We start from the raw sequence: 25,988 nt of genomic DNA, 5'->3' as shown, positions 1-25,988 counted from the left end.
AGGCCCACTGCCCAAGGACCTTGATGGTGCTAAGGCTCAGGTAGCTGTGTAAAAGGAGGAGCAAGAAGCCGAGTCCTGAGACCCAGGGGGACTGAGCCAAGGTCACAGAACTTTTTAGCTTATTCAGAAAAACCAGCTCACCCTGCATCTTTGGTGGTGTTAAGCATGAAGCTGTTGCCTCCTGATTGGATGCACTAAGAGAGACACGACATTACTTCTATGACAGTTCTGCCCCAAATGCATAATAGGGACTTAATCACAAGGAAACATCAGACACACCTAAATCAAAGGACATTCTACCAAAGAACTGGCCCGTACTCTCCATTTCTACAATACACAGTCAAAAAGAAAGACTTTTAAAAGTCGGCTCTTGAAAATCGTATCATGTATTACGTAATGGTTGTTTGCTTCACTGTCATAAAAAAAGAGTCATTTTAAAAATAAAAGGACTCACTGGAAATCCCACAGTGAGGCTCTGACAGTGTCGCCCCCTATAGCTTGTTCTAGTCCTTCAGTGGTTAGTTTGTAGAATTGAGTCAAAACAAAAGAAAACACCCACACAAAAAGCCTGCAAACCCAACCAGGAGAAATGATTTAACAATGTCAGCACTCACCTCAACGGGCTTATGGACGATGGGTCCCCAGCCTAAATGAACTAAACATGTCAATTGAAAAGCTGAACGACTCAAGTGAGCAGGCCAAATAAATGCCCAAGCTGCCCCATCCCTTTGGGAAGGTACTGATGGAAAGTGCTGGGGGCAGGTCAATCTTCTCTGAAGGGCGGTAAGGGCAGAAATGCGTAAGGCAAAGACACAGCAAGAAGCAATGTAGCGTAGGAGCTTCTGTTGGAGAGTGGAACAACAGAAGGAGGCTACTTTCCATCTTGGCGTGCCCATCTTAACAAGCTTTGCTTAGAAGAATAACTGAAAGCTGACTGCGAGAGCAGTTCTCATCCCTGCTACAACCTCTAGGTAACACTGGCCATACACACAGTGTGGGAGATCGTCCTTTGGGGGAAGCCAAATAGCTGAGCAGGACAATTAGAAGGTTCTGGTCAGGGTCAGTACCAGAAACTTAAAGGGGCCCTTACAGGAATGGAACAGGAAGTAGGAACGATGGAACGGGTAACGGTCAGATTAACCAGGAAATTAAAATCCTAATGTAGAGAAATGAAAATCGATGTCGGGCAGTGGTGTACTGTTGTTACACGTGTAACAACCGACTTTCTGGGGGGAGAAAACAGCCTTGATGTGTAGTGTGTGCTGATTTCCATGGTGCAAATATTCCCCCCACGGCTGAGTTCTAGGTACCAACATGGCATCGCTGGCCTATGTCTGCCACCACCTAGCTATGTCACCCTAGTAACTTAACCTTTCTGGGTCCTAATTTCCTCCCTTGCAAAAGGTCGGCCTCACAAGATGATGGAGAGAATCAAGTGAAAGTAATCTATCTCCATCTAAAATCTCTTCCAGCTCCGAACATCTGTGGTTCCATGATGGAGCTGGCCACACTAGTGGCCTTTTGCTTTTTTCCATCTCACACCGAGTCTTGTGAGCAGGGAGGAGCTGCTCCTGAGTGTGGCAGATTGTCGGAGCAGAAACCACGTTCACATCGCCTCGGAGATGAGGTTCAAGGCCATGACCGCTCCCGCTCCAGATGTTCTATCCAGAAGAGATTTCTGGGTGGGAATCTGCTTGGAAAGTGGGGCTAGCAAGTTTACAAACTTCTCTTATTTTAGCGGGGTATTTGTTTGGAATGACTTGGGAGGGGTAAACGGTGCCCAGGCAGGGCCAATGCGGCACATATGTGTCCTTTTCTCCTACACTGAACCAGAATCTGCCTGGGAATGAAGCATACCTAGCGAAGCTAGGGTCTGTTCATATCTTGATGTCCCACAAATCTAAAGGGAGTCAGTCACTCGGTGCTAACTTTAACTGCTGTCTTTGTCCCTTCCACCGACTGGTGCCTGGGGACATAAGTTGCCCTCAACACCCTCTTTGCTACGACTCTCAGTTGGAGTGAAAAGCACTTAGCTCATCCTCTGAGCCATCATTTGGCGACACCGACACCGTGAACTCATAATGTGTATTTGGGACCTTTGTTACCTCTTCCTTTTGGGTAAGTGGAACTGGGAGTAGGTAAACGTGAGGGGGGTGGGGGAGGCAGGCGGTGAGAGGAATAAATGAAAGTGACTGGAAGTTTGGTCCCTGCTGGGATTCCCAGGGCTGCGAGCTCAAGGACCAGAGAAGGGAGATTCTGGCCTTGCTGCATTGCTGAAGTAGATGGCAGAGCAGACCCTCACCCAGCCATTCAAAGAAATCGGAGTGCAAAGGGATTTAGTAAGGTATAAGAGACATAATACCTTGTGCTTCCGGAGGCTGCCAGGACTGGTGGGCGTGGAGATGGGTGACTGTTTAGACTTGGGGGTAGAGAGCTGGCTGCTGGAGGTCCCGTTTGCTAGCCCGAGGCAAGAGAAAAGGAAGGGATAAGAATCAACAGCATACAAAGGAACCAGTTATCCTTCCCCTCCGAAGACACTAAGAACATTCAGGCAAGGTACACAGACAACCAAGTGATTTGATGAGCGGAACAAAGGTGAGAAGAAACACATTCCTCAGAAAAGCCGGAACTGCAACCCTCAGTTAATTAGATCCTGGAGCAGTGCAGGGCCATAATCCGCCCACCCTCTCCCCTGAGTGCTTCCAATTACAGGGCTCTGGTTCTTTTCAAACCTTTCTCATATTCATTCCCAAGTTTGACCCTAACACCATCTCCGGGAGGTAGTCTGGGAACATACGATTTTGTTTCAATGTTACAAGGCAGAAAAAAAAAAAAAAAAAGTGAGGCACAAAGAGGTTCTGTGCTTTACCTTAAAGGGGAAGGGAATATGGGTGATTGGGACCAGGGGCACATCCCCTCTGGTGGCAGATGATGTGGCAGGTACAGGACAGTCCCATGGTCAATCCCTCCCCACTCTCTCTTCTCCTGCTCACCTCCTTCTTCCCCCCCACGCCCCACTCTCTCTTCCCTGCCTCATCCTGGCTGAAAAGAACAGAAGGAAAGGAAAAAGAAAGGGAACCACTCAGGAAGAAGAATAGAAAAGAAAGTGGAGGAGAAACAGTGTGAGACATAAAGGCTTGCAGAGCAAGATGGGCAAGAGGAGGGGATCAAAAACGAGGGAGAGAAAGAGATCAGGAGTGGAGAGGGGAGACAAGGAAGATGGGGGTAAGAGATTAGGAGAAGAAAAGAATGAGGAAGTTTGAAACCGGGAGAAAGGCACAGAGACAGAGGAAGGCAGCCAGCCATGGCCAGAGTCAGGGTGCACCCCCATTTCTCTCTAGGCCAACAAAATGCTGAAAAGGAGATGGTTTAGTATGTAACATCTTGTTATTCCATTGTGTTGGCAAATTGTTTTATATTTCCCTTGCTAATGAGCTTTTTCAAGATCCAATCATGTGAAAAAAAAATGTGGTGCATGAAATGGAACAATTAAACAGCTTTTGAGTAGGTTCGTGTTTAGACATCTCATGCTAAAGTTAGTTTTTTTTAATCTAAGGACCAACATTGTTAATCAGAGATATTCTGAAATGTGCTTTAAAAATAAAAGGATATTTTAAAAATATCCCAAAGGTATGTGGGGGCAGAGAGGGGGGAGGAAGAGAGAAACAAAAAGGAAGGGAAGGCAAGAGGAAGAGAGAGAGAGAGAGAATAGAAAATTCTGAAAGTTAAGCAGGAGAATGACCTGAGTTAGTCCCACACATAAAGCTTAAACTATTGTATCATGAATATTTCCTGAGGATATAGTTCCTCTCCTCCACATAAGATAATGTTTCCTTTAGGTTTTGGAACCTGTGTATCAACTGTAGAGATAGAAGGGACACCAGTGGGATGTTTGCTGAGTTTATCCAAGTACAGGTAAGCTGAAAACTGGGCACATAGGTATCCACCATCTGGCTTGAGCTGTGTATTAGTGAATGCATCTCTCACCCACTTACTGAGAGGTCCTTCTCCCTGTCAGGGCTTCCTGAAAGTCATTCATTCATTTAACCAGTAGTTACGGGGTGCTTTCTCTAAACCAAGCCAAGTATTGGACATTGGGGTTTCAGAGATGAGTAAGTCACTTCCTGTGGTGAGCCAGGCAAGAATACAGTGGGCTAAGTACTGTGGCAGAACCATGCAGGAGTAATTATTACAGCCCAGAGGAGAGGCTTTGAAATCAGGGGACTGGGAGGCACACAGGAGGAGGCAATGCCTGGAAAAAAAAAAATCTTGAAAGATGACTCTGGAATAACTGGAGACAAATCTATGGAGACAGAAAGTAGATTGACCAGTGCCAGGGGCTGGCCAGGGTTGAAGTGGGTAGCTGGGGAGAAATGAGAAGTGCCTGCTAATAGGTGCAGAGTTTCTTTTAGAGGGATAAAGATGTTCTGGCAATCGTGGTGACCATTACACGGCTCTATGGCTAAACTAAAATCCATTGAACTGTATATTCTAAAGGAGTCAATTCTTATGTGAATTGTATCTCAATAAAGCCATTACAAAAAGATGAATTGGACCTGCTTAGGCAGAGGGCAGAAAGGGTATTCTAGACTTTAGGATTGTACCAGTAGGGGCAAGGACAAGGGAGTGTGACAGAATACCGTATATTTATAGAGTACAGATAGCCCAAATGGCTCAAAAACAGGGTGCCAGCAGTGAGTTCCAAGAGATGAGACGGGAGATGACATGGGCTGTGGGGGCCTTTTGTGGGGCCTTTTTTGGGGGGGTTTCATTTGTGAAAGAAATCTGAGAGTGATACTCTCAATTTTGCATTTTAAAACTATTACTCCAGCTGTTGTGATAAAGCTGGGGTGGGGTGGGCTGAGGTAAAGGTAGAAACAAAGAGATCGGTTAGAAGACAATGCACCAGTCCAAGGGCGCCTGGGTGGCTCAGTCAGTTAAGCGTCCTCCTCTTGATTTCGGCTCAGGTCATGATCTCAGTCGTAAGGTCGAGCCCTGCATCGGGCTCCGCGCTGGGTGTGGAGCGTGCTTGGGATTCTCTCTGTCTCTCCCCCTGCCCCTTTCCCCACTCTCTTTAAATTCTTATTTAAAATAATTTTTTTTTAAAAAGAAGACAATGCATGAACCCAGGTGAGAGGTGATGATGAGAGGGGCAATGGAGAGGGAGAGAAGAGACAAGGCAGAAGATAGAGGCCTAGAGGACAGATAAGCTTAGAGGGTTATATGCGTGCACTGGCAAGCCACGCCAAGAAGAACGTGATCTGTGCCAACCAACATGGAGACTGTGGGTGCTAGGCTTGGCCAGGGCACTAGGCTTTCTGGTAAATGAAGGAGGCACTGTGGAAAAGGCAAGAGTGTGTGGAGCCACAGTGGAGCAAAGTAGTCCATTACAGGAAAAGGAAGGAGTTGCTGGGTCATCTGCAGTGCCTGAAGGCCTTCCTAGCAGGACCTGACATGTAGTATTCAAGCTAGAGAACAGTCTTGGAGATCGGTCTGAGCTGACATAATGCAAGTCTTCCCAAAGAACCCTGACCTCAGCCATGAAGTCTAACAGATGTAGGCATCCCCAGGTAAGTTCTGGCATTTTGTTCCACGGGATCAATGCATTCTTTGACAACAACGGATTGGAGTTCCCCAGCATTTGTCAGCCATACTACGCAGTGGTGGTTACTATACTTACTATACTCCCGATGTGAAAAACAATTTTTTTCATCTACACTCTCATCTAGCTGAGGGTGAGCGCACTGGTCTTGCCAAAATGGAGAAAATGTGAACCACAAGCATGTCTGTGGGTGAGGCAGTTTCCACCTATTGATTGGCCATAGACCTGCACAGACAGGTTCTTGGGCAACTTCCAGTAATTTTCTCAATATCCTCGGAAACTCTCTAACTCAAAAACTTTAGGGGTAATACCTAAATCCATATTTTATCAATACCTCTCTCTCTAGTCTCTGTGTGTGTCTATGTTGACTCTCTGCTACTCCCCGGCTAGTCAATCTTAAGCTATCTGTAATAAAAGGCTTTATTTTGTCATCCACATTCACCAAGCATTTTGAAAATCAGTTTTTTAATACCTTAACTGCCACTCATTTCAGTGTTGGAAAATGCAAACACTTGCCCAGACTTCCTGATGGACTAAAACCCAAAGATGGACATGGAGACATGAGAGAACGTAGACATGCACAAGCAGATGTCAAGTCCTCCCAATCTGAAGGAGCCCCTACGTTTACAGACTAGATAAAAATACATTCACACATGGGAAAAAATACCTGGGAGTGTGCCATTTGATATGGATTCTGAAGCCAATTCATATAAATGTCAAGTAAGAGAAGGAGCAGGAAAAAATTGCAAATAGGGTCTGATGAACTATGCGTGGTCTCACATTGGTCAATCCACACGGACGGCCATGACAGTTCATCGTGAGAGTGGCTGGAAATAACACCACTGCTTGACATCCGTCATTGTCCTTCATTTTTCTTTACTAAATATCCTCAGCTCCTGTCTTTGAGCTTCTAATTCTCAGCTGCCATTTGGGGATGCACCAAAGGAGACTTTGCCCCCTTTGACTTGTCTTTCTCCTTTCCCTGCTCAGAACCACAGCCCTGTCTCACTGTGGCCACTTTTATTTCCTCAGAGTCCAAATCCTTTCATTCCTTTTTTTCTCGTTGTACGGGCAGTTTTTTCCCTCCACAACAAGGTACATCAAGGACTTCTCAGTCTCCTAGGCCATCTTATCAATCTTATCAATAAAACCCAAGGTAATAATTAGTGCTTCTTCAATGTCTGATAGATCAGGCACTCATTCTGCATGCACCACCCCCCAAAAAAGAAACAGACAAAACACAGCCTCTTTTAGTTGTATTTTCATTTCCAATGAGGAAAGAGAAGCTGCTCCACTTGGGGATAGCAAAGTCAGGATTTGAACACACGTCTGATTCCAAAGCCTATGTGTGTTTCATTTAGTTTTCAGTTTTTACTACATCATTCTTGCTTTTATTAATGAATTGCTTCTGGGACTCCTTCCTAGGACAACTTTCTGATGGAGGAAGGAAGGGGGACAGAAAAGTTGTGGTGGAGAAAAGAGAGAGGAATAGGACAAGGTAGAAGTAGACGTCAGAACTTACACACATCTACTGAACTTGTATTCCACTTACCTAGTTTAGATTAGAAAGTATTTAGCAAGAACCTTCTTTTATTCGCCAAACAACTGGGGATCATAGACAGTGTCATGAAACAGTAGCAGACAGAGCAGCCAGCATGGCATGTAACTTCCATCACACACCACAGAGCTTTCTGGGAAGATGGTATCTGTGCTATGTCCATTACTCCCTTCAGCTATGCAGCACAATGGCCAAGCTTGGCTCGGCACACAGTCTTGGCTCCCTAGCTTCTCTGAATCATTATGCCTGCCCTTGCCCCAATGCTCATCTTCAAATCCTTGGCTCTGTTAGAATGGAGCAAGACCAACCCAAACAAAAAAAATGGCTGGTAAGGTAACTAGGCTGACGTACCTATTCACAGGGATTTACATGCATGGGGGGAAATGGATTCCCAGGAGTGAGGAATAAGACAGGTTGAGTCAGTTCCCGAAGAACAAGGAGAGAGTCCAATTTCTGGCATGGGCAACCAAGGACAGAGTATGGTCACCAGCCAAACAGAGTTGATGCTGAGCTCCTAGACTATGGATTCCCTTGTCTGGAGGCTGGACTGATCCCTGGAAATTGGGATGCAGCTGCACGTAAGGTGGGTGTAAGTAGTCCCAGGTGTGGAAATCATAGAACTGTCTGGGCAGCAAGTTAGACAAGTCATTATACTTTATGGGTTCAAGTTTAGATGGCCAGAATGGCACAGAAAGGAAAGGGGAGGGTTTGGCATCTCGTTTTTACCCAACCTTTGCCAGGAGACCAAATTGATAATGCTCATTCACTTAGCTCCGGCTTTTCCTCCCATTCTAATCCCAAGCCTATTGGTTTTGGTTGGATGTCTGTTTTGAAATATTGCTCACTAAAAATAACCCCAGTCTAAAAAAAAAAAAGCCATGACAATAATTTGAGAGCCGTCTTAATAATTGCAGTTGTATTTCTACAATTGTTTTCAAACCATTTTACCATATATGAGTTCTCCTGATAACCCCAAGAAATGATGGCCAGCAATTAGTGTTCTCCTTTTAATCACAAGAATATAGAGGTTCAGAGAGAGTAGGACTTGCTGAAAGGGTAAAAATTGCTTCTCTTCAATGGATGGTGACCTCTGGGATTTGCACATCATATGCCTCCCACCGTGACCTTACAGTGATTGGTTCTCTGTCTTGTCTTCTCTCATTCCCTAATGCGTTGCAGAGGGAGATCTCAATATATAATTCAGCCACTTCCTCATTTTTCCTCATATTGAGATGCTCTAAATGTTCCTTCATTCCAGTTCAAACACACCCTGTTTTCTCCCTACATATACAGGGAGTTTTTCTGGAAGGCCATCCAAGTAGAACCAAGGTGGTTTCAACTTACTTCAGAACAAGGCCAAGAGACAGAGCCTATGGTTTTTACACATTCATTCCGAAGACACCCTTGGGATGGGTGTCTGGACTGGTTTGGCTAATTGTTTTTGCTCAGTGGAAAACCTTGTGCCCCTCTCCCCAGAGCCATCCACACCAGAGGGAAGCCCGAACTGAGGGCACAGGAATAGTTCTTCATGGATCCCATCAGAGGGCTGGTTCCCAGGCCAAATTCAATCATAGGTTGTGAGATACCATCACTTCGGGAGTTGGAAGTGGAATTTTAAATCTATTTCCTACAGAGTCTTGGGCAGCATGCAGCTTTGAATCTTCTAAATCAGGAGAGAAGAATTTGCAAAACAAACATGTACACCCATTCTTGCAATATTTTGACACAGATCAATGTCCCGCAAGAAGAGGACATCTGTAAGGAGGCTGCTGGAGTGCCAGGATTGTTTTCTCTGACTTGATAATGCTGACAACATTTGTTTCTTGTTGAAGGTGGTTTTGCCGAGAACATGTTTCTGGCGGAGCGAGCCTGTTGCCTATGCTCACTACTGTTTTCCTGGGGTAGAAGCTAGAAAACACTGCACTGCTCTTAATCTGTATAAAGAACACATGCTTTGGAACCAGTCAAGGTTCTAAATCCTGGCTCAGCCTGGATGTGTAACCTCGGGTGTCCCCCAACCTCTGTAGGTATCCGTTGCCCCATCTGTAACATTTGAATGAAAAGACTGTTTAACTCAGTCGTTGTTGTTCTAAGGATTACATGGCAGACTATACATGATATCCTTAGCTAAGTGCCTTAGTGCTTAGAAAGGGCTTCATAATGACATCTTCTTCTCTTAATATTGCCACTACTAGAAATGGAAGGACATGAGTAACTACGCAACCTATAGGCACCGAGTTTGGAAACCCCCTTCTACGAGGGATGATTTATCAACCTCTATGGGCTGAGGACTTTCTTTGGCTAGCACGTCAGGCATTAGAGGATTGAAATTTTTCCAAATGAAGCCCATTGCTTTTTGGTTTTTGCATTTTATTGCTGTGCTTCTGAAAACATAGCCCTTGTGCTTGGCCCTCTGCATTTCTCTTTTTACTCTCTCAGCCATTACCATGGAGGTGGTCCACGAATGCAGTGTGGAGCCACTGAAGGTTCTGCAGCAGCAGAGGGGGATGGTGTCACATGATGGAAATGCGTTTTAGGATGAGAAATATGGTGGCACCACACCAAATGCATAAAGGGACTGAGATTTGAAACAGAGATGCTACTTTGGAGCCTGCGGAGTAACCCTGGCATCAGGTGATGAGGGCAAAGTAAGGATTCCCGTGTGAGTGATGTGGAGATGTTTCAAAGGTTCTTCAACAGCGGCATATGGTGGGCTTGAAGGATTAAAGCACAGGAAGAATCAAAGATGACGCGAAGACACTGGACCCGGGGAACAGAATAGAATTTATTCTATCATCAGACAGGGAGTTGGAGGAGGAAATGTTTTTGGTTTTTAGACACATTGTATTTGGTACATTTAAGTAGGATTGTCTGGTAGGCATTCATGAGATTAACATCTGGAAGGAAGGTTGGGGCTGGAGATGTAGATTAACAGCCACCTCCCTGTACTCTCATATGCTATATTTATCACCACCCCTGATCTTTTGTTCATGCTTTCCCTCCCTGCCAGAAATAATCCATTTCCTTATCAATTGAAATATAACCCTCCTACAAGCCCCAGTTTTTCCTTTAAGCACTTACTGCCCGCATCTCCCATTCACTGGGCACTCAAACACACCATTACTGTTAACTCCTATTTAGCACCACGGTGCAATGGTTAAATTGTGGACTGGGGAGCCAGATAGCCTGGGTTCAAACCCCAGCTCTCCCACCGATTAGCTGTGTGGTCTTGAGCAGGTCACTTAGCTTTCATATGCTCCAGCTTTTTCAGCTGCAAAATGGGGGTAATTGTGCCTACCTCGTAAGGTTGTTGTAAAGATTAAATCGGTTAATATGTATAAGGTGGTGAGAACAGTTGCTTGGCACATAATAAGAACTATGTAAGTATTTGTAAATAAATTTTTTTATCATATTTATATGTCTGCTGGTTCCCCAATTCTTAGTGACAGGGAATTCATCTTATTCCTTTTCCCCGTAGCACCTAGCACTACTAGGTGTCCCACCAAAACCCTAGAGATTCAATTATATTTATTTATTTATTTATTTTCAATTTTTTAAATTTATTTATTTGACAGAGAGAGACACAGCAAAAGAGGGAACACAAGCAGGGAGAGAGAGAGAGGGAGAAGCAGACTCCCAGCTGAGCAGGGAGCCCGATGCGGGGCTCGATCCCAGGACCCTGGGATCATGATCTGAGCAGAAGGCAGACACTTAACGACTGAGCCACCCAGGCGCCCCGATTCAATTATATTTAAACACAAGTCTCAGACTGCAGCAGGTTGACAGGAGCCCTATTACAGGGAGATGGGTCAACACCACCACATCCCATGCCCCACAGCGTGCTCAGTGGCCACCATTACATTGCTTGCTTCAACAATTTCCTAAGTGGTTCTCCAATGATGACGGAAATGTTGCCTTAGATGTAGGGCAGTTCTTCCACTGAAACTAGACATGAGCTGTGGCTTTAGAAAGAATCAGAATGGGCGAGGGGCAATGGATGCTTTTCTCTTCCCACAGCTTTGCCAAGGGCACCACTTACCCTTGGAGTGGCAGTAGGAGAGCCGATGGCACGTGTAGGACTGGGCACTGGAAACAGAGGGGCCTAATTCCTCACAGCTGTACTCACTGCAGCACAAAGAGAATGACTCCGAGGCCACTCCACTCCCCAGCCTCCCCACATCCCTTGCCCGGAGGTGAGGGAAGGTGGAAAGAAGCAGAGAAGCAAAGACCAGCCAACAGAGAACTTTCGATTTACCACTCTGGAGCTTCCACACCTTGCCTTAAGGACAGCACAAGCCTTGCCTGCCTGAAGTCAAGACAGCTGGGCTCTAGCTCCTGGGTACCAAATAGTTGCACGGCATTGAGAAGACCGCAAGATACTGAACCTCTTTCCCTCTTAGCGCCCCAGTCTAAAAGAACAAAAATTGGATGATTTTCCTTTCCCAGCCTCGTTCATGGTGCTATTATGTGTGTGACAGCTGAGGTGACGGATTTGGAAGTATTTTGCACAGCATCTCATCTACGTCGAAGATGGTTATCTTGAACCTCTCTTAGACAGAGAGGAAAGTTATTGTGCTGTCTAGAGCACTAGCCACTAGTCACATGTTGCCTTTGAGCATCTGAAGCGGGGCTAGCCAGAATTGAGACGTGCCCTCAGTGTAAGATACAACCTGATTTCAAAGAATGGAAAATACCTCCTTAGAATTTTTTTACTTTGATTGCATGTCAAAATGATAATATTTTGGATATATTGAGTTGAGTAAAACATATTATCAAAACGGATTTCACCTGTTTCTTTGGCCTTTTTTAACTGTGGCTATTAGAAAATTGAAAATGATCTACAAGGCTCACATTATATTTCTACTGGACAGAGCTGGTCCAGACAGCCACGTTCAGGAAGGGCAGAATGGCTAGGTCCCTCCTTAGGCAACTTAAAGCTGCCTGCTGGGTTCAGAAAAGAAATACTCCTGGATACAATTCTCCCATGGACACCACCCCACACCGCTGTTTTGTGTCCCTTGACCTCCCCTTACAAAAGCTGTATATTTTGGTAGCAAATCCATTCTTCCTCAGGGCTTTGGGAACAGGGAAGATTTGACTTTCAGGACTAGGTATGCATAGGTTGGGGGAAGGAGGGTGGGGAATATTGAGTTGCTACAACAATGACTTACTGCTGAACAACCGCGAACTAATTATCACATTACAATTCTCTCAGCCTACCAGGGTGCGTAATTAGCTTCCTTGGAGGTTCCTTTAGGAAAAAAAAAAAAAAAAAGAAAAGAAAGAAAGAAAGAAAGAAAGAAAGAAAAAGAAAAGATTCCTTCCCAGCAACTAGCTACTTTGTCCTTTTAATTCAATTCAATTCAATTGGGGGTAGTTGCAGAAAAGGGAAAGTTAACACATTCATGGCTGAAATGGAAACAGCAAGAGACAGCGTCAGAAAGGTCTTCCTGCAGCTCTCAGGCCAGGCTTGCCTTTTTGCCCATCAAAATGGCAAGTCCTGGGTTAATCAAAATGGGGGCACTATACAAGCTTTCTTCAAACCCCCCATAGGAGACCTCTGGGCTCAGCTTTGATCTACTTACCACAGTTCCCTGTCCTACTTTAAAGGCAGACATGGCTAATGGGACTTGGATTCTAAGAGTCCATCAGCTCTGCCCAGCGAGAATGAGAACTCCTTCTAGCAATATTATATAGACAACCGAATCCTTCCTTAACTTACGTGTAGGGCTTAGCAACAGACAGTCCATTTGGGGCGCCCTCAGTATTGGCAGGAGTGGGGATTGAACTCAAAGGGAATAAAGTATACAGAGTTTGATTTATTCATGGGAAGAACAGAAAAAAAGACAACTTAAGGACCAAGGAATCAAATTATGACGCAAATTACAGACCAGATCGCATCAATTTACTAAACCTCAAGGCAAACTGAACCCAGATATTAACTGAACCATGAATTGGATCAAGTGTACACATATATATATATATGGATGGATGTCTAATTGGCTCATTTCTCTTATTCATTCACTAGTACCCTCCTCTGAAAGATTTGTTTTATTTTATAGCTTTAAATAAATATTTGCTTTCTCCCAACTCCATTGCTCTGTTCTTTTTAAAAAATATTTGAAACTCTAGCAAACTTGTTCAAACCAGAATCAAACTTATATATTTTCTAATGAACTAGAACATCAAAACATTCCTTTAGCTGAACCTGAACTGAGCCAATGTTTCGTTTGGTTTGAATCCCTGCTGCAGAGGAACATTTTTGGCTGTCGTTTGCCTTCAAAGGAAGGTAGTTAAAATTCCCTGGAAATGGCCTATCTTCCTCAACCTTGAGTTACTCAGGTTGAATGAAAAAAATGTGAATCCATCCCACAAGTCCCAGATCCAAGACAGACTAACCCAGGATGGAAACAGGGCGGCACTGCCATGTTCTAGAAAAGAACAAAGAATTTCAGCCCCACTCCACACCATTATTCTTCGGTTAAATGTGTATTAACCTGCGTCCCTTGCTGAGAGCTCAGAAAAACCTTACACTTGCTGATGCAAAATTATGTATTGTCTATAGCTCATCCTTCTGGCTATCCAATTCTTATTCCGTGGAAGCTATTGTACAACTCTGTAAATTGGAAAAAACTGATAATATTGGAAAATGGTTTTTACCTCGTAGACATGCGAATTCTGTCTTAACCAAAATGGAAACCATGTCTTAGACATGGTAAGAAACTTGTCCCAAGTCAAAAGCTGGGAAATGGTGTCACTGGGCCTTCCCACGCAGATGACTCCCTCTCCTTGTCCATATCCTAGCCCCCTCCCCTTCCCAGCTTGGAATGGTCCTGAGTGACATGGAGGTAGGAAGGGGAAAATGGGTATGTCAAATCCAAAGTACTGTATCCAAATCCAAAGTACTGTTTTGCCTGAGATCAGCTTTGCCCCTGTGAAATGTTCACTAAGTGGATGGCCTAAGACATGGCTCTAAACTGCCATGGAATGACAAGGTCATGTCACATAGATCCTTTTACGCTTTGGGGCTGAAATCATGCGGAAGATACAGACACATCATCTGCGATGAGCTCAAACATTCTGGAAATTGCCATTAGGGCTGGCCAGACTAGAGTTTGGCTTCATTTATGTTCATGAACTATCTGAAATAAAGATTTACATTCTCTCTCATGAGAACACCACTTTATATTTGTTTCTGGTAGGGAGCAAGGGCTGTTTGTGGTTCTGATATCTGCCAAGTCAAGTCCCCTTTCCCCGCCTCAAATTGGTTACTCTTTTTATCTTGTGTGTGTGAATCTATCCTCATTCCTTCTTTTTAGCAAGGGAGTTCTGAAGGAGCAAAAGCAGATCTTGCCTGCCTTTGCCTGGGTTGGGATCTATTATAACTCCTTTTAATTTGACAAGTATTCATCGAGTCCTAATGTATTCCTTCTTTGTCTCTAATATCTTAGAGTTAGTGAGGTGCAGAGTTTCTAGAAGGGAAATTCTGTGGTTAGCATGCTGGTGATCAATAATTTGACATATGTTTAAGCCGTGTTTAATTACAGGTGGTTGGGTTCACATGTGCTGGATAACCCACCTGGATACAGTCCGCAGAGAATCTATTGACTTCAAGCTGCTGCCACCTCAGCATTTTTAACTAATAGGTTATGTGCTGGTTTAAAAACAGGTCCACAAATTCTTGGCAGTCTAAAAACAGGTCCACCTCCCCTCAAGAGGTGAAGACTGATTCCTCTTTCCTTGAATGTGGACTGGACTTAATGACTGCTTCTGATGAATAGACTAAAACCCAAGTGACAGTATGTGGCTTAGGAAACTAGATAAAAAAACACACTACATCTTCTTCCTTGTTCACTCTCCTGAATCACTCTCTGGGAGAAGATCCTGTTGACAGCCGTCTTGGAAGTGGACCCTCCAGTCCCAGCTGAACCTTCAGATGACTGCGGCCCCCACCGACACTTTGACCTCAACTGTATGAGAGACCCTGAGCCAGACAGAACCACAGAGCTAAGCAACCAAAATCCCTAACCCACAGAAATGATAAAATAATAAATATTTGTTGTTTTAAGCCACTAAGTTTGGGGGTAATTTGCTTCATAGCAAGAGATAAGTAATGTAGATTAGAAATCCCAGAAATGGTCAGTGATATTTCTGAAAAAAAAAATGACTGGCTAAGCAGTTATTGCCAGATTTTATGAATCTTGATCAAGTGTTTAAAGTCCATTATTTTTTTTGCAAGGCCCTGCCTGGAATTTGTACAAATAATTTCGTTTTTAACCCAGGTGTTAAAACCTAGGTCTTCACAGTGTGAGCAATATAAATTTGCTTAGATAGAGGCATGTGCTGTTTTGTACATTTCACCAAAATATCACCAAACGCATGCACTTTTGTTCCTTTAGCAAATATTCCCTAAGTGCTAACTAAGTCTCTAGCACCACGCTGGGTGAAATAGGCGCTCTTACGCATCTGTTCACTCACAAACATTATTGGAGCATCGACTAGGACCCAGGCACTGTGCTCAGCACTGAGGATACAAAACGAACATGATGTCTTGCCCTTGAGGGGCCCAGTATTTAGTGGGGGAAGGAGACAGGTAAATACAGACTTTACAACACACTGTGGTGAATATTACCCCAGATACAGGAAGAACATGCTATGATATTGCAGAAAATGAACATATTTCTATTTGAGGTGTTGAGGGATGAACAGACATTTTCAAGCAGAGAGGAGTGGTAGGCTCAAGGGATGGCATTCCAGGTGCAGGGAAATGGGGTGAGCAAAGACATGGAAGTATGAAAAGCTCGAGCTGCCTCTTCACCATTTTAGTTCCTTCTGCCCGAGAAAAAAAAATATGGCTGGTGATGTGCATGCTCCTGGCAGTGTGAGGCCGGCAGGACAGGCTGTTTTTCTAGGCCACGAGCATTTCAAAGCCAGCAGGCTGCTCGAGCTGCCTCAAACCGAAGAAGAGATAAAGAGCGTTTGTGCTCTCTGCCCCAAAGCTCCCAGACTCCCAGGCTAGAAGAATTCTCAGGGTGAGCCCTGAGCCTCGGGACGACGAATGGGAGTCTCCTGGACCGTACAATTTCCTTCCCATGAAGAACTCACACTGTCTGTGCCTGACTCTACTAAGCCTCTAAACTTGAACTTCTGTGGCCTTCTGCCTTTCAGATCAGTGTCACTCAAACTGTGGGTGCAAGCTTTTGCACCAGAACTTAAAAGAACACACTGCTGCCTTTATCAAAAAAATCGTGCTAGGAAAAAAGAGTCAGCTGAAGTAAATGTTTGCTTAGTGGCATAATTTGCATTTGGCACAAGTTTCTAATCTTGTCACAGACTGATAAATAGTTCATGCATTGGCAGGGATCCACAGACCACATTTTTTTTTTTTGATCACTCACTATCCACTAATTAAAATCCTGTGTGACAAATCTCTGTGTTTCCTTTCAGAACCTGGCCTATATATATTTTTTTCTCGTTATGGGAATGATGCAAATTATCTCATTTCTCTTTTTGTTTTGACTTCTAAAAAGTTCAAAGTCAAATTTGAAGCTCAAGCACATCAACTCTGTTGACACTTTGGGGTGGCAGTTTTTTTTTACATTTTTGTTTCCGATTTTGATTTCTATTTCACGTTTATGCTTGACTTGATTATGTCCTTGACTACGCTTTTGCTGGATGACGTGGAAGATGAAGACTATGAGAACAAACATGACAATAAGCATTACGGCAAGCATGGCAAATAGGCCAGAGTTCTGGTCTGCGTCCGTCTGAGTAGAACCAGGGGTTGCAGCCGTGTCTCCATGACTCCAAACAAGTTTGGCTGTTCAGTCCCTGAACTGAGCGAACTGGTGTCATGGAGACACAGCGGTGGTCACGAGGAACTCATTCCCCTGCATGCAGAGGGTGTGGGCCTCTGTCAGTGAAGTCAGCGTGCACAGTTAGGAGAAGAGCACTCACCATCTTGGTCGTTACCTGAGTCAGCTGGAGACTTGCTCCGGCGCATAGGGCCGGGGCTCTTAGCTGAACTCTTCTGAGGAGTCGGGGATGCCTTTGGGCCAGCTGTGGCCGATGGGTTTCCCTTCATGACTCGGCACTCTGGGAGAAGAGAACAGACAGCTCAGTAAAGCCACGGGAGAAACGAGCCTTTGGCATGTTACCAACTTCTGGAAACTGGAATAACCACCACAGGCCAAAGTACCCAATGGCTCAGGACTACAAGGTGGTCCTCATTGTTTGTAGGAATGACGGCTCTGAAGGGGGGGAGGCATGGGAGAAACTTTCAAAAGTCATCTGGGCCAAGCCAGGTGTTTAAATCCCTGGATTATGGAAACAAGGGAAGGAGTTGAAAAGCAGGTTGGGTGGGTTATTAAATAGTCAACTTGATCATTTGTGGGCGCCCCAGCCACGTCTCAGAATAGCACCTGTTGACATAATTAATTAATTTCCTTGGAGAAGAGATTGACAGCTCAGAGGCTGCAGCCACACAGATGAAACATTCATGAGTAATTTAAAGGAAGAAGAGGGAGTTACCATTTACTGTTCATTACATGCCATGTATTGTAAGTCATGTCACTTTATAAATAGGCACTATCACCACGACCACCGCCGCCGCCGCCGCCACCATCACGCATTTGTAGAGCTCTTTTTTATTTTCAAAATGCATGATCATAAATCCCAATGCTGGTTTAATGAATAAATGAGCCAGCAGTGACTCTGTCGCTCAGAGCTTATAGAAAGCTCTTGGGTGTGTAGGGGCATCTGCCAAATGTTTCTGCTACTTGCCTCAACCTCAGTCTGCCACGCTCGGGGCACCTTTCTATGCAGGTCACTCAGCATCCCTACTGTGGTAATTTGGGGGCACTGATTGTGCTAATGCATTAGGAGAATTATCATACTCACTTTGCTGGTGAGGCTACAAAGAGTGTAAGCCTCTTGCTTAGGGCCACAAAGCAAGAAAATAGCAGAACTAGGACTAGCAACCAAGTCTCTGAAGTCCAAATCTAGTGCTCTTTCCACTGTAGGTTTTCCAACCTTGTGCCGTGATGCTCAAAGTGGAACCACATGGCTAGGTAGAGGGCAGTCTTTTCTTTGGACACTTCCTTGTCACCTCCTACTTAAAGATATATTGAAATATCAATTACCCAGAAAGATTAGGGGATCCTTTCTGGTAAACTGAGTTTTTTGGGGAAACTGAGTTAAGCAGAAAGCTCATTTTTGTTTATTTAACTTCTTGTTTTGATTGATGAACTTCAGTGATCACTGTCCAGAGCTGGAAATGTAGAAGGTATAGGAAATTGGAGATAGCCTGGGATTTGTTTAGCTATTCTATGGCCATTTGTCTCTTCTCAAAGTGAACACAGCAGAAATGCCACCTCTGTCAGGGTTCTTGTCACTCGAGCGGTTCGTAAAGTCTATATTAATACAACTTGGTTTGTTTTTCTCACACGTTACCCCTCATAATTGGGAAAGATGTTTTGAATGTGTCTTCGCATCAAGATCATATCCTAACCTTGTCGCTGTATGAGCTAATTCACCATTAACTTCTACATGGAACTTGGATTCAAGCAAAGGGAAGTGGGCAGATGTTTACCTCCTTCCTGAGATTAACAGCCTCTGGAATCTTGAGTCACAAAGCAGGGGGAATGGGGAAGCAGGCCAGAAAGCGGGAAGAGGGGAAAGATTTGACACTAAGAACACAGTGGAAAATCTTTCTAAAATGGAACCATCAACATGAGCCAAGTCGCTGGAGGATGTTGACTAGAAAAAAAGTATACATATAATATCCAAGTTCTGACTCCAAATGTTCCTTCCTATAGTTTGATTGCACCTGTCAGCCCATGTGACAGAATATGTAGTTCGAGAAATATGGTCACTATTGGGGCAGAGAGTGAGTTTTATTGAGTTTGGAGGCTGGGAATCTGGGACATTCAGTCAACCTTTCACTTCGTGACTCACATATCCAAACACAGAGGAGAAAGACTAACAATATTTGCCCTTGAGGGTCCATGCATGGATGTTCTCTAGGCCATATGAACCCATGAAAATCCTAAGGGATAGAAGGAGGGTGAACAATGGAGCAATAAAGTCCAGTGGTTGCGCTTACCATTTTCATCCAGAGAAAAGTCATCCTGAGCATAGCGAAATTTTTCAGGACCACAGGCAATAAACACATCATCATCACCAAAGAAATCATGGAGACAGGTTACCTGTGGAGAGAGCAGAGACATTGGATTGACGTGATTATCTTGTGACAATAAACTTAATATCATGTTGGCAGGCGGGAAAAGCTTCACATCTGGGCCATCATCCTTAGCCCCCAGGGATCTCCATTTTTCAAATTACCAAGCTTATGGTCTGCATCACAGCCCCCAGTGAGTAAAGATACAAAGGAATACCATTGTCTTTCTATGTTTCATGTGTGGTAATCTTGTTTCCATTGCATTAAGAATAACTTCAAGACCAGGGCACCTGCGTGGCTCAGTCGGTTAAGCGTCCGATTCTTGGTTTTGGCTCAGGTCATGATCTCAGGGTCATGAGACTGAGCCTTGTGTCGGGCTCTGTGCTGGGCGTGGAGCCTGCTTAAGATTCTCTCTCCCTCTCCCTCTGTCCTTCCCCACTCACGCTCTCTCCATTTAAAAAAAAAAAAAAGAAGAAGAACTTCAAGACCATGTCCAAAGGGAATGTCTCTGCCTTGGAATAAAAGTTCACACGCAGGGGTGCCTGGGTGGCTCAGTCGGTTAAGTGACTGCCTTCGGCTTGGGTCATGATCCCAGGGTCCTGGGATCGAGCCCCATGTCAGGCTCCCTGCTCAGCGGGGAGCCTGCTTCTCCCTCTCCCTCTGCCTGTCTCTCTGCCTAATTGTGCTATCTCTCTGTCAAAAAAAATAAATAAAATCTTAAAAAAAAAACTTAAAAAAAAGTTCACAAGCAGATGGCCCTGCAAATGTTACCTTTTCTCAGAGCTTTAAAGACATAGTGCTCCTAGCCCAACTCTGGGGCCAAAAGTGCAAGCCAAGACAGATGAGAAAGATCTTCTGCAGCCACAATAGATAGACTCTGTGGCTGACCAAGATGTGGAAGTTCCTCTCTTCATCTTCATGAGTTTTGAAAGAAGGGCACCAGTTCCTTATTGATTTGGACCCAGGAAATTGGACTTTTGCTAAAAATGGACCAAGAACGTGGAAGTAGCCCAGAATACCATTCTTCCCTCAAGAACAAGGAGGGAAACTGTCCTGACCACTTAAAACTTAATCAAGAGCAATGAGTCCCCATAGGCTTGAGGCTCTGCTGGTAAAGCCATGTTCCCAGGATCCTTCCTGCCCTCTAGTGCCCTATGCATTGCTGCTTCTCCACAACAGAGAGATAGTCTCCCTAACCCATTTTCTGCACAAAGAAGTGAGGGTCCCTGGGAAAGTATGTTGCTCCCTGCAGTCTCCCCACTTCTCAGCTTCCTAATTACATCTGATAATTAGTCCAGCACACCAGGGAAATCCCAGGAGAAACCATAGAGTCAGAACATTCTTATCCCAATCCTTAGCTTGAAAGTGTTCAAAGCTTCTAATTGTTCTAAGCTACCCATGCAAGCTGCCAGCAATGGCTTTCCAAAGGCACACTGCTCACAAACTAATAACAGCTTTCTGGGTGCAGAGAGCAATATTTCACATTTGAAAAAATGTTTATATTAATAACATCACCCCCCACCCAGGGTCTATTCAATCCTCGCCCACCCAGCCAAGATGATTACAAGATTAACACAAAGTGAGAGATGCTTAAATATTATCCCCATTGTCTCGGCCTCCCAATCATCCAGGAGATGCCAAGATAAGGGAGGGGGACTTGGGGGACTGCCAGTGTTGCTCCTATTAAACCTCTTCCCAGCCCTGTGTCCTGACCTCATCAAACAGGCCAACATCTCTCTTCAGCCCACTTGTCCCTCACCCATTCATCCCATGATCACGTCATGGCAATGAGAGCTACACCACTAATTGAATGCTTATTCTATCACAGGCACTCTGCTAAGTACTTCCAAATCTTTCATCTCATTTTACTCTCACCCCAAATTCTAGAGGTTGATATTATTGTCATCACTGTTTCACAGATGAGAAAACTGAGGCCCAGAGACAATACGTGAATGACTCAGGTGGAGAGTAATGAAGCCAAACAAAAGCAGATCAATCTGACTCCAAAGCCTGTGCTTTGGGCCATGCAGTAATACAAAGCACTCATGCATAGTTCAGGCACTGGGAAGACGCAGATGTGTAAGACTCAGTCCATGACTTCAGGGGGCTCACAGTCTGATGGAGTGAGATACTCAATAGAGTGTCTTGAATGCTAGGATGTAGCGTCTCAACGTCATGTCATGAATGCTAGGATAGGAGTATCTGTAGGTGCTGTGGGAACTTCTTAGTACCACATCCAAATGATGCAGTCACTGCTGGCACTGTTAGTTCAATCAGCATCCTCCATATTGTCCTGGTGGCAAATCCAATGACAGAGGCTACATGGCTCTGCACCCTGCTGAGGACTCCCACGGATATCTTGGACCTTGGCTCAAGCAAATCTGGAGCCCCTAACTCTGATACATTGTGTGTCTCTGAATTGTTTGCCCCCTGGTGCCTCCTTGACCCTGAAGATCCCTGCCAAGTCCCCATGTTCGAGGTTGGCCCTGGCCCTGACTTTCATTTTGGTCATGGGTTTAGGGAAGCCTCATCCTTGGGTGTCCCTCCGGTAGGGGCCTCTAGGATGTAGCACTTTGTCTCAAGCCCTGCCTGTATTCTCATGAGTATTCCCCTCGTCCTTCCCAGGTTTCCTGAATGTAACAACCAAGTTTATCTCTCTCTGTATCTCCCCATGGTTCCTGGTAGAGCGCTTATCACATAGTGAGAATTTAGCGAGGGCTGTTCTTGCCTCAACCAAATGTAAAGGAAATAAGAAGGAGGCTTTGTAAGGATATGCAAAGGCAGAAAAGTAGGAACAAAAAAGAAATTAATCTTGGCAGACAACAGAAACTAGCATTGAAAGGTTTTGAAAGGTAACACAAATACACAAATTTAGGAATAAGAAAGGAATAATGATTATGCATTCAGAAGTCCTTCTCTGCATAAATGTGCTAATTTGTTTGAAAATTTAGATGAAATGAATGATTTTAAAGGAAAATGTAAATAAGGAGATTGGCTCAAAAAGAACTAGAAAATCTCAACCAACTACTAGCCATGAAAAGAATTGAGCAAACACTTCAAACATCAACCCTGCCCCCAAAAGGCACCAGAACATTCATTTTGGAGGTGCTTGTGGAAATTGCTTCCCAAAAACAAAAACCAAAAGCTCAAAAGCAGTCATTGCAGTGACACGCCATGATATCCTATTGTAGGACAACAAAGCCCTCACAGATTGCTCTGGGGGTTGCTGTTACAATGATCCACCCTCCTCCAACCCCAAGCCTTTTTGCCCCCACCCAGGCTTTGGGAAAAGCCTTTGGATAACCCCTCCTTTGGGGAGCTTCTAAGAAAGGCAAAGCCCCCGATGCTTCTGACAAACTCACAATGGTGTGGCTGGCTTCGAAAACATTCATTTTGCAATCCAGCTGTTCAGCATCAGGTTTCTTGTGTGATCCCTCCCTACATTTTACTGGCTCCCAAATGTAGACAAGTTCACATTGTGCATGTGAATACCCAGCTTTCCCAAAGGCCTTGGATACTGAGACACAACAGCTCTCCCTGCCTTTGTTACAAAGTTGGGGAAATAGAAGGCTCTCCATCTTAAATATGAGGAACCCAAAACACAGAGAGTCAAAGTGGCCCAAGGATACACAGATGGCTCCTGGCAGAGTCGAGACTAGTGTTCAGGTTGTCCTGAGTCAATTCAGGACAAAGCAATTCAATTGTCTGAGAGAACATGCTTTTCCTAAAGTCCTGATTCAAAGGCTTGCATAGAGCCTAAAACAGGAGAGTCCCCCTTTGTCCTAACCAATACTTGATATTCATTAGAACATACCACTAGATTGAAAAAAAGAAAGCATCTTTATGGATCATATTTTGAATCTAGGGACAAGAAGATTCTTTTTTAAAAATTTTATTTATTTGTCAGTGAGAGAGAGAGAGAAGGGCAGGCAGAAGGAGAAGCAGGCCCCCCACTGAGCAAGGAGCCCAATGCGGGACTTGATCCCAGGACCCTGGGATCATGACCTGAGCCAAAGGCAGACGCTCAACTGACTGAGCCACCCAGGCATCCCTGAACAAGAAGATTCCTATTCACTACTGTAACTGGCAACTGAGTATGTGGTAGAGAAGGAGGACGAGGAGAAGGAGGGGAGGAGGAAGAAAAGAAGAAAGGAGAAGAGAAGGAGAAGAATGGAGTGTAAGAAATAATTTCCAAATGAAACTCACACTCACACCTGCTTTGTAAAATTCCATGGAGGTAGCACAACGGGAAGTCCACCTTAGCTTACATGGCAAATGCATAATTTTGCAACTGAGTTTTTTGAGATAAAATTTCCTTCATGAGGTGGCAACAGAAGTGGTAAATCTAATAATCATTATGATATCACTTACAGCATCCTCAGAGATCAAGGGTCTTGCTGACATCAGCTTTTGCATGAGTCACACCTGAGTCTTTAAGTCAGGGACAAGAACACAAAAGCACGATGCCTGTCTTTGTAATTAATCGACTGCCAGCACAAAATCAATAAAATCAACTCATATTAACATTGAACCATTAACTCAGTGTTCTTCCTTAAAAAAAAAAGGCGGGGGAAGGGGTGCCTGGGTGGCTCAGTCGTTAAGCGTCTGCCTTCGGCTCAGGTCATGATCCCAGGGTCCTGGGATCGAGCCCCGCATCGGGCTCCCTGCTCGGCGGGGAGTCTGCTTCTCCTTCTCCCGCTCTCCCTGCTTGTGTTCCCTCTCTAGCTGTCTCTCTCTCTCTCTCTGTCAAATAAATAAAACAAAATCTTTAAAAAAAAAAAAAAAAAAAAAGGCGGGGGGAGCACAGAAGACAAAGAGAACAATTCTAATCATGAGAAGCGGGAGAGAAGGTGACAGAGGAGAAGATGCCAAAGAATCTGAGTCTTGAGGGATGTGTGGGATACAGCTGATGGAGATGGAGTAAAGGATATTCCAGGTAACTGCATAAAGGCAGGAACGTGTCTTTTCTCGGTAGCCCTAGAGAAAAAGACCTGCATCTCATCAACTGCGGTCCCAGAGATTCTAACTCTCCAGAGCACCAGTGCTTGGACCCATCTACCAGCCTTGCAAACAAAACATACAGTTGCCTACTGGTGAGACGAAGGGTGAAGAGAAGGGCAGGGAGCATCTATGGGAAGAGGCGTGGCCCGGGTGGTGAAGAAGAGGGAATCTTGCGGCGAGGAAGACAAACCACACTGATTTCCCAGTCTTGCCAACAGTATGCCCAGTGCATGGAAAGAGTGGCTGGCAACCTTTGCAAGATGAATTAATGAAAGAGTCAGTAAACATTACGGATGCAGCTTTTTCTAAAAGTTACCGCCATTCTTATTCTGGTTGGGCTCCAGAGGTTGGCACAAGGTTGGCTTGGTGAGCTGAGACAACATTTCTGAGACCACCCTGGCTTTCTTATCAACGTTGTTTTCCTGTAGTTATCTTGAAGTCTTACTTGTGGTTTCTCATGACAACATTTTTGCCTGGGTAAACAGCTCCTTGGTTCTGCAGGACCTCTATGGGCATAGGTATGTTTATTCAATGTTTTGAACTTCCATAAAATCTCTGGTGACAAAATAACAATGCCACTTGCATTTGTAAAATATTTTTACTTTTTTCAAAGTACCTCTACATTTATAGTATTTTATGTACTCTTCCACAATTCCAGTTCTCCCCTCGACCCAATCCAACCAGGCTTCCATCCCCCTCACTCCACAAGGTTGCTCTTGTCAAGGTCAACAATGACTTCCATGTTGTCAAATCCCATGGTCTCGTCTCTGGATTCATCTTATTCAAACTCCTAGCAACACTGGGCGTAAGTTGAGCAAGTCCTCATCCTTAAATACTTGCCCCTCTTCGATTCTGGGATCCCACAGCCATCTGGGTTTTCTCCCACCTCAACCTCCTTTGCTAGATTCTCTTTTTCTTCCAGAGTGCTCCATTTTTTTTTTAATTTTATCATGTTATGTTAATCACCATACATTAAATCATTAGTTTTTGATGTAGTGTTCCATGATTCATTGTTTGCATATAACACCCAGTGCTCCATTTAATACGTGCCCTCTTTAATACCCATCACCAGGCTAACCCATCCCCCTAATCCCCTCCCCTCTAGAACCCTCAGAGCCCATAATCTCTCATGGTTTGTCTCCCCCTCTGATTTCCACCCCCCTTCATTTTTCCCTTCCTGCTATCTTCTTTTTTTTTTTAACATATAATGTATTATTTGTTACAGGTCTGTGATTCATCAGTCTTACACAATTCACAGCACTCATCATAGCACATACCCTCTCCAATGTCTATCACCTAGACTACTCCATTTTTGAAAGCCTCAGTGCTCAGTGCTCAGATCTCGTCTCATCTTTTTTTCCCCCTTTTTCTCCCCTCTCTTCTTCATTTCCATTTATTTACTGGGTGATCATGTCCAGCCCCCAAGGCTTTACATACTATCGATATACCAATGACTCACACATTAATATCTCTAGGCCCTTCTTATCACTGAACTCAAGATTCATGTTCAGCTGCCTGCTTGATAGCTCCACTTAACCAAGATGGAGGAATGGGCATCCCAAATTTAAATCTGTCCAAGACTAAACTCATTTCTCCCCCTCCTCTAAATGGTACCACAATTCCTCCAGTTGCCCAAACCAAAAACTTAG

The 25,988-nt window shown here is 44.5% G+C and overlaps 1 protein-coding gene across 5 annotated transcripts in view; it reads right to left on the bottom strand.

Annotated features, from left to right (window-relative positions):
* Positions 1 to 25,988, bottom strand: part of DCX (doublecortin) — a 108,075-nt gene that overhangs the window by 13,579 nt on the left and 68,508 nt on the right. For 2 of the 5 annotated variants that reach the window (XM_036092797.2, XM_036092798.2), the window contains 3 exons: positions 19,264 to 19,366; positions 17,118 to 17,255; positions 2,360 to 2,457 (listed from right to left, as the gene is read on the bottom strand). In XM_036092797.2, the coding sequence (XP_035948690.1) occupies positions 2,360 to 2,457; positions 17,118 to 17,255; positions 19,264 to 19,366 (339 nt within the window). The remainder of the gene's footprint in view (positions 1 to 2,359; positions 2,458 to 17,117; positions 17,256 to 19,263; positions 19,367 to 25,988) is intronic. The other 3 variants (XM_078065419.1, XM_078065420.1, XM_078065421.1) reach the window with 3 other exon arrangements.

This window comes from Halichoerus grypus, chromosome X, assembly GCF_964656455.1.
Source record: "Halichoerus grypus chromosome X, mHalGry1.hap1.1, whole genome shotgun sequence".
NCBI lineage: Eukaryota > Metazoa > Chordata > Mammalia > Carnivora > Phocidae > Halichoerus > Halichoerus grypus.
Note: the sequence above shows the minus strand (reverse complement) of the source record. Positions and strands in the feature narration are given on the sequence as shown.